The 16756-nt window shown below is 42.4% G+C and overlaps 1 protein-coding gene across 10 annotated transcripts in view; it reads left to right on the top strand.

The window, feature by feature from the left end:
- MYO6 (myosin VI) overlaps positions 1–16756 on the top strand; it is a 426976-nt gene that overhangs the window by 327509 nt on the left and 82711 nt on the right. For all 10 annotated transcript variants that reach the window (XM_033936483.1, XM_033936482.1, XM_033936481.1 and 7 more), the window contains one exon: positions 5803–5963. In XM_033936483.1, the coding sequence (XP_033792374.1) occupies positions 5803–5963 (161 nt within the window). The remainder of the gene's footprint in view (positions 1–5802; positions 5964–16756) is intronic.

The raw sequence follows: 16756 nt of genomic DNA, 5'->3' as shown, positions 1-16756 counted from the left end.
GATTGGCCTGGTGTTCCTCCAGGACAGGGTTGGGAATCACTGGTTTATAGGGACAGGTGGGGATGGAGGGGATTCCTCGTGGGGACGGGTGGGGACGGAGGGATTCCTCGTGGGGATGGGTGGGATTCCTCACGGGAACGGGTGGGGATGGGTGGGACTTTGGCGGGGACGGGTGGGATTTCTGTCCCCGCGCAACTCTCTAGTTTACATGAGCTTCTAAAATGGTGTTACAATCCTTGAGCTTCCGTATAGTGTTACAATATAGAACTTCTGTAGTGATGTTGTAATACATTTACATATCTTTTACATTTTGTCTTTTACAGTAATTACTAAACATTTTCTCTCTCTCTCTCTCTCTCTCTCTCTCTCTCTATGAAGCATATATATATAGGGCAAATGTTTAGTAATTACTGTATATTGCTGTATATATATACTGTATATATATTGCTACAAAATCCTGAATGGTAATATCAACTTTCAAATTTGTCCTCTTTCAATACTGAATCAATGTGAAAAATGCCCAGCTTTTTAAGGAACAGAAGAGTACTTATCTCACAATTGCTGACAGTCCATTTATTCCTGCCACAATATTGTCCATGCCAATCAAACTGAAAAGCTCAACAGGGCTCCATTTCGGAGGATCTCAACCTCCTTCATCTGGACCTGAAGCTTAGACTTCTCCGATTCAAGAGAGAACTGCAATACTGCAAGTTGATTTCCAAAAGAAAATTGCACTTCGGCGTGGAGTCACCCAGCTGAATCACTGCAGAACAAATAGTAACGGAATGACGTCAAAAAATGTAAACGTCAAACCAGCTGACGTATAACTGACAAATTGCTCAACCAGAAAAAACTGATCACTATAGCGCTCAAAATTTAAACCTCAGATAACAGAGTGCCACTCGATCCCATCGTTCAAACCCGAAGGGATGACAGATTGTAAATAAAAAATCCAGAATTGCTCCCGTAACGCTAAGCGTTGTAATTTATTGCCTCTATAATTCAATGGAATTGGTTCAATAACCAACCATTTAAGGTCAATAAAGACATGATGGAATTCCTGGCAGTGTGGGACCATCGGTGAAGTAAAAGATCCTGTGTTTATGCGGCTCTTGTGCTCCATTAAGTGGGTCTGTACTGGTCAAATCGTGCACCCTACATAAACAAGGGCACACAGGCAGATTATCACATATACTGTCCAACTAGGCCCGTAAGGTGTAAGTTTTTTGAGTAGTCAAAGTGCACATTGCACAACTGCCGCACGCTGTGTGAGAGCCAATGTCAGTGTCACCTGGTCCTTGAGTGAGGAAAGTTGACCGTACTAAATGATCCTTAAGATTCCTCAGTAAACTGAGGACCCATTATCACAATTTAATTATTTTATTAATGTAACATTTCACCATTATTGTTAATGTTTGACATTCATTCTTTGCGGTGATCTCCCAGTGTATTGGTTGTTCATAGGAGGAATATTTTTGTATCCTATACTTTATTTAACATATCTATTGTGTTCACCCTATTGTGTTTCTAATGGGGAGTGGCCAGCTTTTCCTCTTATAGTGCTAATCCCCCTGCCAAGTTTTGGACATTTTTCTCTTTTGAAAATTAGCCCCATAATATAACAATTCAAGAAAAATAGAATTTGTTCTCAGTGATGTCTTAATATAGTCCAGCACAATTTAGGGGGCACAGCAGGATGAAATATAGCATTTTCAGTGTAAAAATAAAATAAGAATTCCTTTACACTGGTAACTGATTAAATCAAACAGAGCTTTGAGAATCTCTGGTTTAATTAAAATTCTACTTATTTGATTTTCCATGCATGCCAGTAATCTTCTGTTTAGCATGATACAATGAAAGCAATGAAGCTGACGTTGAAGGGAATACAGTTCAGGTTTATTGGGTTTTTCATCTCTTTGCTGTTTTATCTCTCTAGTCTGATAATGCCTGAAAGGATTTAAAAATTACATTGTAGGCTTCCATAAAGTAGAGCCTAATGATGGACATCTGCAGTTTCCTTCTTTTATAAATCCTTGCTGTCTTTTTCTTTATACATTTCATCCGAGTAATGGGTTCACAAATCATGCTTATTTCAGTGGGTGCAGTTTCGCTAAAAGTGCAGGCTTGGTTCTGATTTCTGAGTTTTACAGGTCACTTAGCATTTCAGCTGCAATCAGAGCTTATGTTCCCTTTATACCCATAACATTCAGTGCAAGTTCAAATCACTGTCATGGCATTAGTATTGTCAAAAGGTGTCTCTTAGTTTCAAATTGTAGACTGTATAATGACACCCAGAGCTTTTTATCCAGCATGAGCAACTGGACTGTGAAGTTAATGGATGTGATTTTAAAACAAATGTTTTGTTTAAACATATATATAAAGTGCATACAAAATGTCATGTCACATGGTTTAATAATGAAAGCCAGACTCATTAGCTTTGACCTTTATCACAAAATGCACAAGGAAAGTAGCTTGGAAATAAGAAATACCATCCCTTCAAATAGTCATACTCTCCGCCATCAAAGTTTTGCTGAAATCAAGTCAAGGCTGAATCATTGATCAAGGACAGTATCCATGAGCATATAGAAAGAAATAATCTGATGGGAACAAGCCAGCATGGTTTCTGTAAAGGAAGATCATGCCAAACGAACCTACTGCACTTCTTTAAGGGGATAAATGAACAATTGGACAAAGGTGACTCTATAGACATCGTATATCTGGACTTCCAAAAAGCCTTCGACAAGGTACCCCATGAGCACCTACTAAGGAAACTGTGGAACCACGGGATATAAGGGGAAATGCACAGATGGATCAAAAATTAGCTGGCAGACAGGAAACAGAGGGTAAGAGTAAAGGGACACTACTCTGACTGGAAAGGGGTCATGAGTGGCGTCCCGCAGGGGTCAGTATTGGCACCGCTGCTGTTCAATATATTCATAAATGACCTGGAGTCAGAGACGAAGTGCGAAGTTATAAAATTTGCGGAAGACACAAAACTCTCCAGTAGGGTTAAAACTGTGGAGGAATGCAAAGAACTAGAAAGGGACCTGAACAAACTGAGTGAGTGGGCAGTCAAGTGGCAGATGAGCTTCAATGTGGAGAAATGTAAAGTCTTGCACATAGGGAAAGGAAACCTGATGTATAACTACACGATGGAGAGGATGGTACTGGGAGAAGGCAAACTAGAAAAGGACTTGGGGGGTTTTAGTGGATAGGACAATGAAGCCGGCGGCACAATGCGCAGCGGCCTCAAAGAGGGTGAATAGAATGTTGGGTATTATCAAAAAAGGTATCACTACCAGAACAAAGGAAGTTATCCTGCCACTGTATCGGGCGATGGTGCGCCCGCATCTGGAGTACTGCGTTCAATACTGGTCGCCGTACCTTAAGAAGGATATGGCGATACTCGAGAGGGTCCAGAGAAGAGCAACAAGGATGATAAAAGGCATGGAAAACCTTTTATATGCTGAAAGGCTAGAGAAGCTGGGGCTCTTTTCCCTGGAAAAGCGGAGACTTAGAGGGGGCATGATAGAAACTTATAAGACCATGAAGGGTATGGAGAAGGTAAAGAGGGACAGATTCTTCAGACTAACGGGGGCAACAAAAACAAGAGGGCATTCATAAAAATTGAAAGGAGACAGATTCAAAACAAATGCTAGGAAGGTGGACACCTGGAATGCGCTACCAGAGGAGGTGGTAGGGCAGAGTACGATTTTGGGTTTCAAAATGGGATTAGATGATTTCCTGAAGGAAAAGGGGATTGAAGGGTATAGTTAGAGGGTTACCATTCAGGATATTAAAGGATTAAGGAATAGAATGTTTTAGGTATGAGATCACTTACAGATCATGGACCTGGGGGTGCCGCCGCGGGAGCGGACTGCTGGGCATGATGGACCCATGGTCTGACTCGGCAGAGGCCATGCTTATGTTCTTATGTTAAGGCAAACATTATGGAATTTGTGTTGTATTCAAAGCCAGAAATCAAACTAGAAATGCAGGTACCGAAAGACATTTAGGAGGTTATTTTGTAAAGAATGTGCCAACATTTAGGGGCCAAGAACAAGCATAAATTACCAGAATATCCTCACATAAATACTAGTATTCCATATAGATGCTATTCTATAAGATGGCGTCTAGATTTAATGGTGTGTGGTTTGAAGGTGAGTGTATGCATGGGTGGGGCGCATAGTTACATGTTGCAATTATAGAATGCTCTAATTTACATCCATTTTCAGCAGTCTACATTAGGTGCAAGCATTTATATCAGATCTATAGCTTAAATTATAGGCAGATACTGCGCTGCTATACTAATATTCTACAAAAGAAACTAGGCAACGCGGTTTACGAGTGTTTTGCAAGACAAGCAAAACACTCCAGCAAACTGTGACCAGCAAACCGAGCGTTGCCTCAGTAAATGAACACTTACGCACCGCCTGTGAGCCTCTGACGGTTGGTGTCTACTCTTCCTTTTTCTGACGGCAGCAACTCCAGCCTGAGGCCGCACTACCAGGGCACAGAAGGCAAAAGCTGCATAGGCGGTGACACCGGCACCACATCCACCGCTGCTGCCGACTCAAACATCGCCGGAGTCTGAGAATGCCAGGGCGGTCGGGCAAATGCCCATCCTCCCGCCAGCTGCGTGTGCGCCTATTCAGCCGCTTCTTGCCCAACTGCGGGTCACTGGCAACTGAAACCGAGCTCAGGGCCGCTGCCGTTTAACCTTAAAAGGGCAATCCTCTGCTCGACTCGCTTTCCCAAATTCAGGTGGGCATTGGGTTGCTTAAAAGGTGGCCGCTGACTAAAAGGACCCCACTGGAGGACTTGTGGCTGTTAGAGGCAGAGATGCTGGCAACCAGCTAGTGGGTGACACTTGACGGAGGACTTCGTAGGTGACAGTGGTGCTCCCGACGCTGGAGGAGCTGGAAGTGAAGTGAGGAAGGTAGGTACAGTAGTCGGTCTTCTCATTTGTTCCAGCTCCTTTTGGCTTGGCTAAGGAATTGGGTTTAATTTCCTCTGCAGCTCCTTGTGACTCTGGGCAAAGTCACTTAACCCTTCCTCTTCTGCGTCTACGTACTACCGGTACAAGTTTTGGGGATGTGGAACGAATCGTCCAAGCTTCCATTGTTTTCTATGGGGAAATGGGCTTTGATATACGAGTACTTTGGATTACGAGCATGCTTCTGGAATGAATTATGCTCGCAACCCAAGGTACCACTGTATTTAAAAAAACTCTTCAAGACAGTTATTTTTTTAATGCATTCATGTGAATGAAATGAGTACTGTTAGCAATGTAGGATGTAGGACAGTTTTTGTAGAGTATATGTTGTATTGTTATTTATTTTGTATGTTGTTTTGTAAACTGTTTAGATTTTAGGTGGTATATAATTTTTTAAAATAAATAAATATTCCTGGAAGGAGCCCCCCCCCCAAAAAAAAAAAAGTAAGATTCTGTCCCTTGGTTTATACTTCCACCAGGCTACTCTTCTAACCTGCTTGTTGTTTTGTTCAGAATGGCCATAATACTTGAAACTTACAGTTCCTCCTTCAGGGGAGAGGGAGAGGGAAGACAACCACTGGAGGGGGATTAAGAAGGAGGGCAAGCTTTAGTTTCTCTGGTCAGCTGCTCAATCAGAACACTTTTTGTAACTTGAACAGAACTGAAACAGGTCTAGATAAAAACGTTCTTCATTTTAAGGAGATAAGAATTGCGAATTGGTTAACTAATTTTGGTTTAAGGTGTTCAGGTTTGGCAAGGAGGGGAACAGAGAAGTCCTGATAGAAATCTTATTTTTTGTCCTACAGGCTGAAGTAGAGTTGCAGCTAGCACTTGAGCGGGAAGAGGAGAACCAGAAGCAAGCAATTCTTGAACAAGAGCGCCGCGACCGTGAGCTTGCCATGAGAATTGCACAGAGTGAAGCAGAATTAATCAGTGAAGAGGGCCAGCCCGACATAGCCTTACGCAGGTATACTATAGCTGATTTATTTATTTATTTAATTCAATTTATTTCCCATCCTCCCCAAAGAGCTGAGAACGGGGTACAAGGTAACATACATAATAATTTAAACAAACAAGATACAATTAATTAGGTAGTATGGCTATAGTAGAAGTAGTAAATCACCACATAAACGTATTCCAAAAATCCCACTGCCTTAGAGGAATAGAAAGAGGTAAGTTCAGCAAAAAGAAAAATATCTTTAAGCAAATGGAGAAAAGACCTCAATTTTTTCCAGGGAAAATTTCACCTGGAGGACCTCTATGCCAGCCGTATACAAGTTTCAAGTTTATTTATTCTTAATGAATCACCTATTTTAAATTACTAGGCGATGTACAATGCTACAAAAAAATACAAATAAAACATTGGTGTCAATATTTAAACTAACTTTTGTTATTATATAAAAATACATACATATGAAAAAAAAAATGTTAGTTATGGGTGAAAACATACATGAGTAGTGAGGATAAATAGGGGAGAAATTACAATGTTTAGACAGGAAAGATTATAATTTATAATCCAAAAGGCAACACTTATCTCAATAATTTACTGTCCTCCAGGCATGGTTTGAATCCAAACAGTTCACACTCTTCTCCCAATGCCGTTGTAATTTCCATGCTAATTACAACGGCATTGGGAGAAGAGTGTGAACTGTTTGGATTCAAACCATGCCTGGAGGACAGTAAATTATTGAGATAAGTGTTGCCTTTTGGATTATAAATTATAAGATATTTAAGGATTTTTGAACATATGGAGTTTTTATCGACCTAGGATGTTTTTTTCCTATGCAGCTATAAGTTGTATACGGCTGGCATAGAGGTCCCTGTGAAATTTTCCCTGGAAAAAAACTGAGGTCTTTTCTCCATTTGCTTAAAGATATTTTTCTTTTTGCTGAACTTACCTCTTTCTATTCCTCTAAGGCAGTGGGATTTTTGGAATACGTTTATGTGGTGATTTATAGTAGAAGTAGTGTAATACAAATTCATCCTGAGTTGGTGATACAGAATAAATATTATGTGAAGAGGTAGGTTTTTATTGCCTTCCTAAAGTTCAAAAGTTCTTTGAGGGATCTGATGTGTAGAGGTAGTTGATTCCAGTATTTTGATAAGAATTGGGAGTAGGATCTACATCTGGCAGTTTCTAGTCGGAGGCTCTGGTCAGGGGGTAATTGTAGCCATGAGTGGAGGGGTCGATTCGGGACGTAGCGTCATAGTTTAGCTCAGTGGTTCCCAACCCTGTCCTGGAGGATCACCAGCCAGTCAGGTTTTCAGGATAGCCTAATGAATATGCATGGAGCAAATTTGCATGCCTTTCACCTCCATTATATGCAAATCGCTCTCATGCATATTCATTAGGGTTATCCCAAAAACCCGACTGGCTGGTGGTCCTCCAGGACAGGGTTGGGAAACACTGGTTTAGCTGATATGCAGCAGGGCACCATGTTGTGTATGGACTTTAATGCAAGCCTTAAGCCTTTGAAAATGCAGCGTTTGGCAATGGGTAGCCAGTGGGATGACGCTAGTGCATGCAATACTTTTTCTCAGCTTCTTGCTATTTGCTATGCAGATGTGGTTAGGATAGAGGGAAAAAATATATCACCGCATCCTAAAGAATCAATCCAAGACTAAACTCCTGGGGTGCAGCCAAAGTTATTTTTTCTGCAGCAGAAAAGGGGCGGAGTAGGGTAGTTCGGCACATTGCTTATTCTGTAAGTTGTCAAATTCCATTTCAACATTGTAATTTGTTTATCCAAAAACTTTGCCAGCTGCAAGAGCCATGGAATGAGTCTGGTGCCTCTTGCAAGATATGCAATGCGATTTATAGCCTCTGGAATTGAACTAGACATTACTGATCGGAAGATAGAGTGCATCCACCACATTAATGTCTGACACTGTCATCAGCCAACTTAACTTGTAATTGCTTTCACCTCTCACTACTGGATTGTATAGTTGGAAGCAGCAGTATATTCAGTGTATTTAGCTTCATTCTAGAAACTTTCTAATGATCAAAGAAAATATTAAATAGATGTTTAATATGGCATACATATGCAGTAACAAGGGTAAGGGGCGCCCGAGGCGGAGTTGCACTTCCCCGCCCACCCCTGTTGCATTCCTCCCCTTCCCAAACCCCCGTACCAATGATAACCCTCTGCAAATACATCACTAGGAGCTCATTAGTATTTAAATAAGCTCTCCTAGCGATGCACAAAAGGGAACCCAACAGCATTAAAAAAAGCACAGCCCTGCTAACAGGGGGCCCCAAAATTGGGACCCTCTGACACCCCTCCTACACAAGCCCCCTCCTTCTGATCTAACTGACCACCACGCCAAAATAAAATCCTGGTGGGCTGGGGGGTCAAGTCAAATCCCCCCAAACAGGAGGACCCTCCTCACCTGACACCACTTTCCCCGTACCTTTTGTTGAAAATAAGGAAGGAGGGATGCCCACTTCCTCCTGCCTTGAAGTGCTGCCTCTTCAAAATGGTGGCCTTCCCCCTTCCCAGTGCATCCTGGGATGCACTGGGAGGGGCCTAAGATCCTGATTAGCTCAGGCACATAAGACCTCACTCCGGGGGAAGAACCTTGGACGTCTGAGCTAATCAGAGTCTTAGGCCCCTCCCGGTGCATCCCGGAATGCACCTGGAGGGTAAAGGGACGCCATTTTGAAGAGGAGGCCCTTCAAGGCAGGAGGGAGTTGGCATCCCTCCTGCCTGATTTTTGACAAAAGGTACGGGGGAGGGGCAGTATCGGGGGTGGAGGGTCCTTGAGCTCGGGGGGTCTGACCAGATTTCTCCTCCCCCCCACAGCCCACTAGACCACTAGGATTTTGTTTGGGAGTGGTGGGAGAGGTTGGGGATTGGAAGGCAGGGGACTTGGTGTCTTGGGGGGGGGCTTGGTAGGGGATAGGGTGTGTCAGGGGGTCCCGGTTTGGGGCTCATGTGATTTTATTTTTTTAATGGGCTCAGCTGTGTGAGCACAATAGCTGTGCCTATTAAAAAAAAAGCAGCCCGTTCCTGCCTGTTGAGCTGATCATGGAAAGGGAATCCCCAGTCAGCTGAGCCGGCAGGACTTCTTCAAAGCCGCCATAGCTTTGAGGTGTCCTGCCGGCTCAGATGATGGAGGATTCCCCTGCCCCGATCAGCTGTACCAGCAGGCATGAAGAGCAGGGGCTGCTTTTTTTTGACAGGGCAAGAAAGTGGAGGAGGAGGAGCAAGTGCAAGGCACAGTTCCTCCTCCCTTGTACCCATGATTCTCCGCACGAATAGCATGCATATTATTTGCATGCTATTGTGCTGAGAATCGCTGATAAAAGAAAAATCGCTCCCACCATGGTATTTTTTACCGTGGTGTCGCAGCTTTGTGCATCTGGTCCTAAGTAGGTACACGGGATGGATGGAAAGGCATGCATAAGGCAGGAGTTCGGAGAAGTGCCGGTACCCCCACCAAAACGGCGCCTGGGGTGGACCATTCCCCTCCCCCTTTACTATGCAACTGTACATATGCATTTACAGAGATACTTTTTGAAAACATTTTTTTCTAGGGATGGGCAGCCAGAAAATTTTCCTGTTGGTTTTCTCTGCCTTTTAAAAAAAAAATTTATGCACAAAGGGCCGGATTCTATAAATGGCTGTCAAAAATGGATGTCTGAAAAGACAAGCACTAAGTGTGATCCTATAAATGATACACATATTATATCGAATCATGTTTAGCGCCGATTCTCATACCAGACTTGCACCTGCTGACACCTGATGTAAACGCTGGTGCCAAGTTGGGTGCGCTGACCCATTATTCTGTAACAATACATGCAGTGTTTGGGAATGCACCTTACATACCCATGTCCCTCCCATGACCACACCACCTTTTGAATTGTACGCTATTGGATTTGGGCACCCAACATAGAATAGCACACAGCCATATGCGCATGCAAGTCCTAATTAGTGCCAATGAATGTCAATAGTTAGTTGTTAACAGCCAATTAGTCATGGTTAACAACATATTAGCCAACTAGGTTGCATACGCATCTTGGGATCACACCCAAATTTAGGTGCCATTTATAGAATCCAGTACTACACACTTTGCACCTAGTGTATACTGTTTCCCAATTATGTGTGCATGCATGGATAGTCCAGAAAGAGTGCACACTATGGTCTAGATTTGGTAAATGGTGATTAAATTTCAGTAGTGAAAAAAAATCAGCCCTGAATGGTATTCTATAATGGGTGTTCCAGGATCAGCATCCTTTACAGAATAGCATATAGCACTGGGATCTTCGCCCAACTTAACCGTGAGGAGATACACAAGCTGAAACCAGGTGTAAATAACAGCATGCAAGTTGCACATGGATCTGCACTATTCTTTGACACTGCATGCATTTTAAGGGAACACCCCTGAGCTGCCTATGCCCCCATGGACACACCCCGTTTGCCAATTGCCGCAGAAATAATTAGACACTATTCTATAAATGAGTGTGTAAGTGTGTTTCTGGGTGAATCTGCCATTTCTGCCATCTTGCATCCCCCTTTTACGAAGCTGTGTTAAGCTTTTTTATTACCAATCTTTGCGATATTAGCTCCGATGCTCATAGAAAGAAAGGAAGTGGACTCCTGATCCTGTACAGATCACCACTCTCATTCAGACTTATCGATAGCAAAGCAGACCAAAATCTAGAATATATGTGTTGCATTAGCCCTAACCACAAAGGTGGAAAAGACCTAGGCATATTATTAATTTACCAACTGCCAGGTAACTGGGCTGCGATGGAAAAAAACTCTACAATCTCATCTCACACGTCTCAACCTCTTTCCCAAATCTAATACTTGGTGACATCAACCTGCATCTGGAGTACCAGACAGACTCTAAGGCAAACTTATTCTGCAATTTGCAACTTTAGCTGAATTTATCATCCTCCCCCTATGAAATAACCCACACACAATGGCAGAGCTAGGTAGATGGGATCCTGCTATCTGGTCAGCTCACTACTCGTTCACCTTCCAATTGAACTTGCCAGAGGCTTACAACACCAAACTGTGCAAACCCTTACAAGTTCGGCGTGGCAGGATTTCACCTGAACTGTTCTGGGAATGGATCTCAGTCAGACTGGTCCCCATTAAAACAGGCATAGAGAACTCCATAGTGAAATGGCAAGAGCTAACTTCATCCACCCTCGATGACATCGCACCGATGAAAACAGTAAAACCAAAGAATAAAGCTAACCTGTAGTTCTCCAATTGTCTACAAGCACTGAGAACAGGAGTGAGAAAGCTGGAAAGGACTTGGTGAAAATCACAAAACCATGACAACTATGTCTGATGGAGAAGAGAAGTGAATTAGTACAAAAAGGCCATAGTAGACGCTAAAAGGTCTACTATGAAAACTGATTAACTGCTCGGAAAACGCCACTAAAAACCTCTTTAAGATTTTCACAGCACTCATATCTACAAAAGAACTAACAGCTGACCCCAGTATGAAGCAACCTGATGCCAACAATCTGTCCGCCTACTTCCAGCACAAGATAAAAACAGTCAGGGATTCATTCAAACAAAGCTTGGATCAAAATAATGAACTGGACTACCAGGCAGAAGACAGCAACACAGGCATCCCAGCAGATATAGGCTGGGATGAATTCCAACCAACCACCCTAAGCACAATCTCAGATCTACTGAACAAACTATAAAAAAAACGATGCTGCCTAGATGTCTGCCCATCACACCTGCTAGCTCATGCACCAACCACATTCATCCAATGGCTAACTGACCTCACCAGACTCAGCTTAGCACTGGGCAAATACTCCAAATCCTTATCTGCCATCGTCCTGACACCAGTCCCAAAAGCGACAGGATCAGATTGTACCAAACCTGAACATTTTAGGCCAGTAGCAAGAATCCCATGGCCTGCAAAACTGATTAGGTTGAGGGGTGGTAGATTCAGGGGCAATGTTAGGAAATTCTACTTTACGGAGAGGGTAGTGGATGCCTGGAATGTGCTCCTGAGAGAGGTGGTGGAGAGTAAAACTGTGACTGAGTTTAAAGAAGCGTGGGATGAACACAGAAGATTTAGAATCAGAAAATAATATTAAATATTGAACTAAGGCCAGTTACTGGGCAGACTTGCACGGTCTGTGTCTGTATATGGCCGTTTGGTGGAGGATGGGCAGGGGAGGGCTTCAATGGCTGGGAGGGTGTAGATGGGCTGGAGTAAGTCTTAACAGAGATTTTGGAAGTTGGAACCCAAGCACAGTACCGGGTAAAGCTTTGGATTCTTGCCCAGAAATAGCTAAGAAGAAAAATAAAAAAAAATAAATAAATTTTAAATTGAATCAGGTTGGGCAGACTGGATGGACCATTCGGGTCTTTATCTGCCGTCATCTACTATGTTACTATGTTACTATGTGTCAATGCCCAATTAGTAGAATATCTACAGAGAGCAGAAGTGCTACACCACACACGACATAGCTTCAGATCTTTGCATAGCACAGTCGCTTCTACTAGAGCTGACCTCAAAAGAATACCTAAGCAAGGGCACAAAACAAAGTCAATTCTTTTACAGTTTGAAATTTCGGCAGCATTCGATACCGTGGACCATTCACTTCTACTATATAAACTCAGCGAACTGGGCATAGGAGGCATGGTACTGAAGTGGTTCACAGAATTCCTATCCACCAGAACCTACGAGGTGAGAAAGGACCATGACAAGTCACAAACATGGAAGTCATCTCACAATGCCCACCATTGTCCTCCTCTCTGTTTAATATATACCTAAGTACCCTTGGCAGGAAATTCACAGGCCCCCTCCTACGCGGATGGCATCTTTATACCGCCTCCTGTTAAAGAAAACCTTCACCAAAGCCACAGCACACATAGGATGACTAGACAATGACTTCTGTGTATGAGCTACAACAAACTTCCTAAAACTGAACAAACTAAAGACCAAAGTCTTATGGTTCAGAAATTACAGCAATCCAACTTCAGAATATTCACTCAGGCGGTCCTCCTCCCCTACCTAGATTACTGCAATTCCTTATACAATAGGCATTGCAGAATATGATTACAGAAGATTACAACTACTCCAAAACACGGCAGCAAGACTGATTTTCCAAAAGAGAAAATATGAAAGTGTCTCTCCACTCCTGAATGAATTACACTTCCTTCCTGTGAAGAGCAGAATATAATACAAGACAGCCTGCATGGTACACAAAGCCATCTACGGGAAGAACTTCACAGGACTTATCACAGACATCACAGTTAAACACTCCTTCCTCAATGCTAGAACACTCCAACTGTACAAACTAGCCTTCCCCCCCTTTTCAAACATACATAGGAAGAAACTGCATGATTCAACGTTTGCATACCAGGGACCCGGGATATAGAATGGTCTTCCCCTCCACCTGCAACAACCATGCCAGAAAGAATCTTAAGATCCATCTTTTCTCCTTGGACCTATAGCCTCCCCCCTGCTCTATACTCATGTCCTGTTTTTAAATCTTGATGTAACACATTGAATCCCCCAACTCTTTGTTCAATGTACATGTTCTATTCTTAAATCTTGTTGTAAACTGCAGTGAATCCTAGGGCAAAATTGTGGTATATAAAAAAAAAAGTATAGTATGGTAATTCTATGAGCATTGGAGATAATAAGAACATAAGAATAGCTTCACTGGGTCAGACCAATGGTCCATCAAACCCAATAGCCCATTCTCACGGTGGCCAATCCAGGTCACTAGTACCTGCCAAAACCCAAGGAGTAGCAATATTCCATACTACCGATTCATGGTACTGTCGGGGCCAGCAATAAAAAAAGCCTAATGCAGTTTTGTAAAATGAGCCCTTAAATTTGTAAATTTGCTTCAGTGACAGCCTATCCTTATTTCTTTCCACCTTTTATATTTTAATTTCTCTACTGCAGTGGTCCCCAACACTATCCTGGAGGACCACCAGGCCAGTCGGGTTTTTGGGATAGCCCTAATGAATATGCATGAGAGAAATTTGCATATAGTGGAGGTGATGGGCATGGCTAGTAGGAAAAAGGAGGTATTGATGCCTCTGTATAAGACTCTGGTGAGACCTCATTTAGAATATTGTGTACTATTCTGGAGGCTGCACCTTCAAAAAGATCTAAAAAGGAAGTAGTCAGTCCAGAGGAAGGCTACTAAAATGGCGTGTGGTCTTCGCGATAAGGCATATGGGCACAGACTTAAAGATCTCAATCGCTATACTTTGGAGGAAAGGCAAGAGAGGGGAGTACACACCTGCAGTTTATCTCCCCATCGGCTAGAGGATGTAAATTTAAGAAACACCATCAACATCTTCTATCGTATCAAGCAGCCTTATGGGGCGAAGACCTGGAAAAACTAATTATACACGTGAATAACTATGGCAAATTTAGGAAACATGTAAAAACATACCTGTTCTTGAAGTACCTAGGTAACGAATCTGGAGAATCGCTCCCATCACAATCTCTCCCTTAAATCTGATCCCTAAACTGTTAGCCACTAATCTCTAACTATGTATGTTCCACTCAATTTGTAGCATCTTTTTAATCATTGTAAACCACATAGAACTTCACGGTCCTGCGGTATATAAACTGTTATTATTATTATTATTATTATAATATGTTAGAGTTGTTTAAATACCTAAGTAATATAAATGTCCATGAGTCGAGTCTCTTTCATTTGAAAGAAAACTCTGCAATGAGAGGGCATAGGATGAAGTTAAGAGGTGATAGGCTCCGGAGTAATCTGAGGCTGAGGAAATACTGTTTTACAGAAAGGGTGGTAGATGTGTGGAACAGTCTCCCAGGAGAGGTGGTGGAAACAGAGACTGTGTCTGAATTCAAGAGGGCCTGGGATAGGCACATGGGATTTCTCAGAGAGAAGAAGAGATAATGGTTATTGTGGATGGGCAGACTAGATGGGCCATTTGGCCTTTATCTGCTGTCATGTTTCTATCCCCAAAACCCGACTGGCCTGGTGGTCCTCCAGGACAGGGTTGGGGACCACTGCTCTACTGGGATGCTGCTCCAGTAAAATAAGTTACATTGTTCACATTTTAATAGAGCTAGTTCAGAAAGTCTTTGAGGCCTAAGGCTGTTATTGATCAGCAATAGGATCTTAGTTCTATTCTAGTAGAAGTTGTGAAAGATAAGTCAGTTCTCTAGAATTGCAAAATTAAAAAAACATATAAAGGCCAAATGGCTCATCTAGTCTGCCCATCCGCAGTAACCATTATCTCTTTCTCTCTCCGAGAGATCCCATGTGCCTATCCCAGGCCCTTTTGAAATCGGACACAGTCTCTGTCTTCACCACATCTTCTGGGAGACTGTTCCCATACATCTACCACCCTTTCTGTAAAATAGTATTTCCTCACATTATTCTGGAGCCTATCACCTCTTTTCATCCTATGCCCTCTCATTGCAGAGTTTCCTTTCAAATGAAAGAGACTCGACTCATGTGCATTTACATTACGTAGGTATTTAAACATCTCTATCATATCTCCCCTCTCCCGCCTTTCCTCCAAAGTATACAGATTGAGATCTTTAAGTCTGTCCCCACTCGCCTTATCATGAATACCACACACCATTTTACTGGCCTTCCTCTGGGCTGACTCAATCCTTTTTATATCATTTTGAAGGTGCGACCTCCAGAATTGTACACAATATTCTAAATGAGGTCTCACCAGAGTCTTATACAGGGACATCAATACTTCCTTTTTCCTATTGGCCATAACTCTCCCTATGCAACCTAGCATCCTTCTAGCTTTTGTTGTCACCTTTTCAACCTGTTTGATGCCACCCATCTGTGAGAATATCTACCTGCTGTCCCCGGATAGCGCCTGTTACGGTAAGTAACTATGCTTTATTGATGCTGTGATATATTATGTATTGTTCATGTATTATGATTGTGATATTTGTGCTATTGCATTTTACAGTGTTGCACTATAGAAATGATAAGAGGTAATAGTACCTTTGTGAACGGGTGAGAATCCCATTAGTGCGCTGTTTCTGTTTTTACAAAAATCTGTGTGCGAGATCGTGAACACGTAACCATGGAGTAAAGAAATACTTCTGTACCATTTGGAGAGCAGATGGAGATGTTTGAAAGATCATATTCGTTTTGCTCACTTTTGGATGCCGAATGCATCAGTTGTCTCATGAACCATGTAGAAGAGCCACCACACTGTGCTGAGCCCTGGGCAGCCATCAAATGATGCGTGTGAAGCATAAATTTTGCATGAACGACTGAGGAGCCTGAGGAGCAAAGAGTGTGGCACAGAATGTGAAGCCTGTACTCTCAGCATTTATGTCGCATCACAGAACAGCCAATTACATTGCCAGGGAAGCATAGGAGAAATAAACATGTTTACATTATTAACATAAAAGGTTACTGAGAGGTTTATTATAGCCATTACTTGACTGGCAACATCTTGCTAATTTGAGTTTTATTGCTTAACACAGCATTAACATTTTGAGGACTTCTAGTTTAGCTCTGTTCATGGTAGCATTTGGTTCTTTCTCTCCCTATCCTTCTACAGGCTTTGGCCTGCTACCTGCTTTTTAGTTATCAGGAACTGAGATTCTCCTACTGAATTTAAAAAATAATAGCTGATGTAATCTTACCCTTATTTCCTGCCTTATTAGCCCTATAGATTGTCCAAAGTAGCTTAACAAGGTGTTAAAATGTAATTCAGAAGTACAACAGTATTACATTCTGGGTCCCTTAACAATATACAGTATAACATTGAAAGGCAGTGGCTCTCAACTCAGTACTAG

Source organism: Geotrypetes seraphini, chromosome 3 (assembly GCF_902459505.1).
Source record: "Geotrypetes seraphini chromosome 3, aGeoSer1.1, whole genome shotgun sequence".
In the NCBI taxonomy this organism is placed as follows: Eukaryota; Metazoa; Chordata; class Amphibia; order Gymnophiona; family Dermophiidae; genus Geotrypetes; species Geotrypetes seraphini.
Note: the sequence above shows the minus strand (reverse complement) of the source record. Positions and strands in the feature narration are given on the sequence as shown.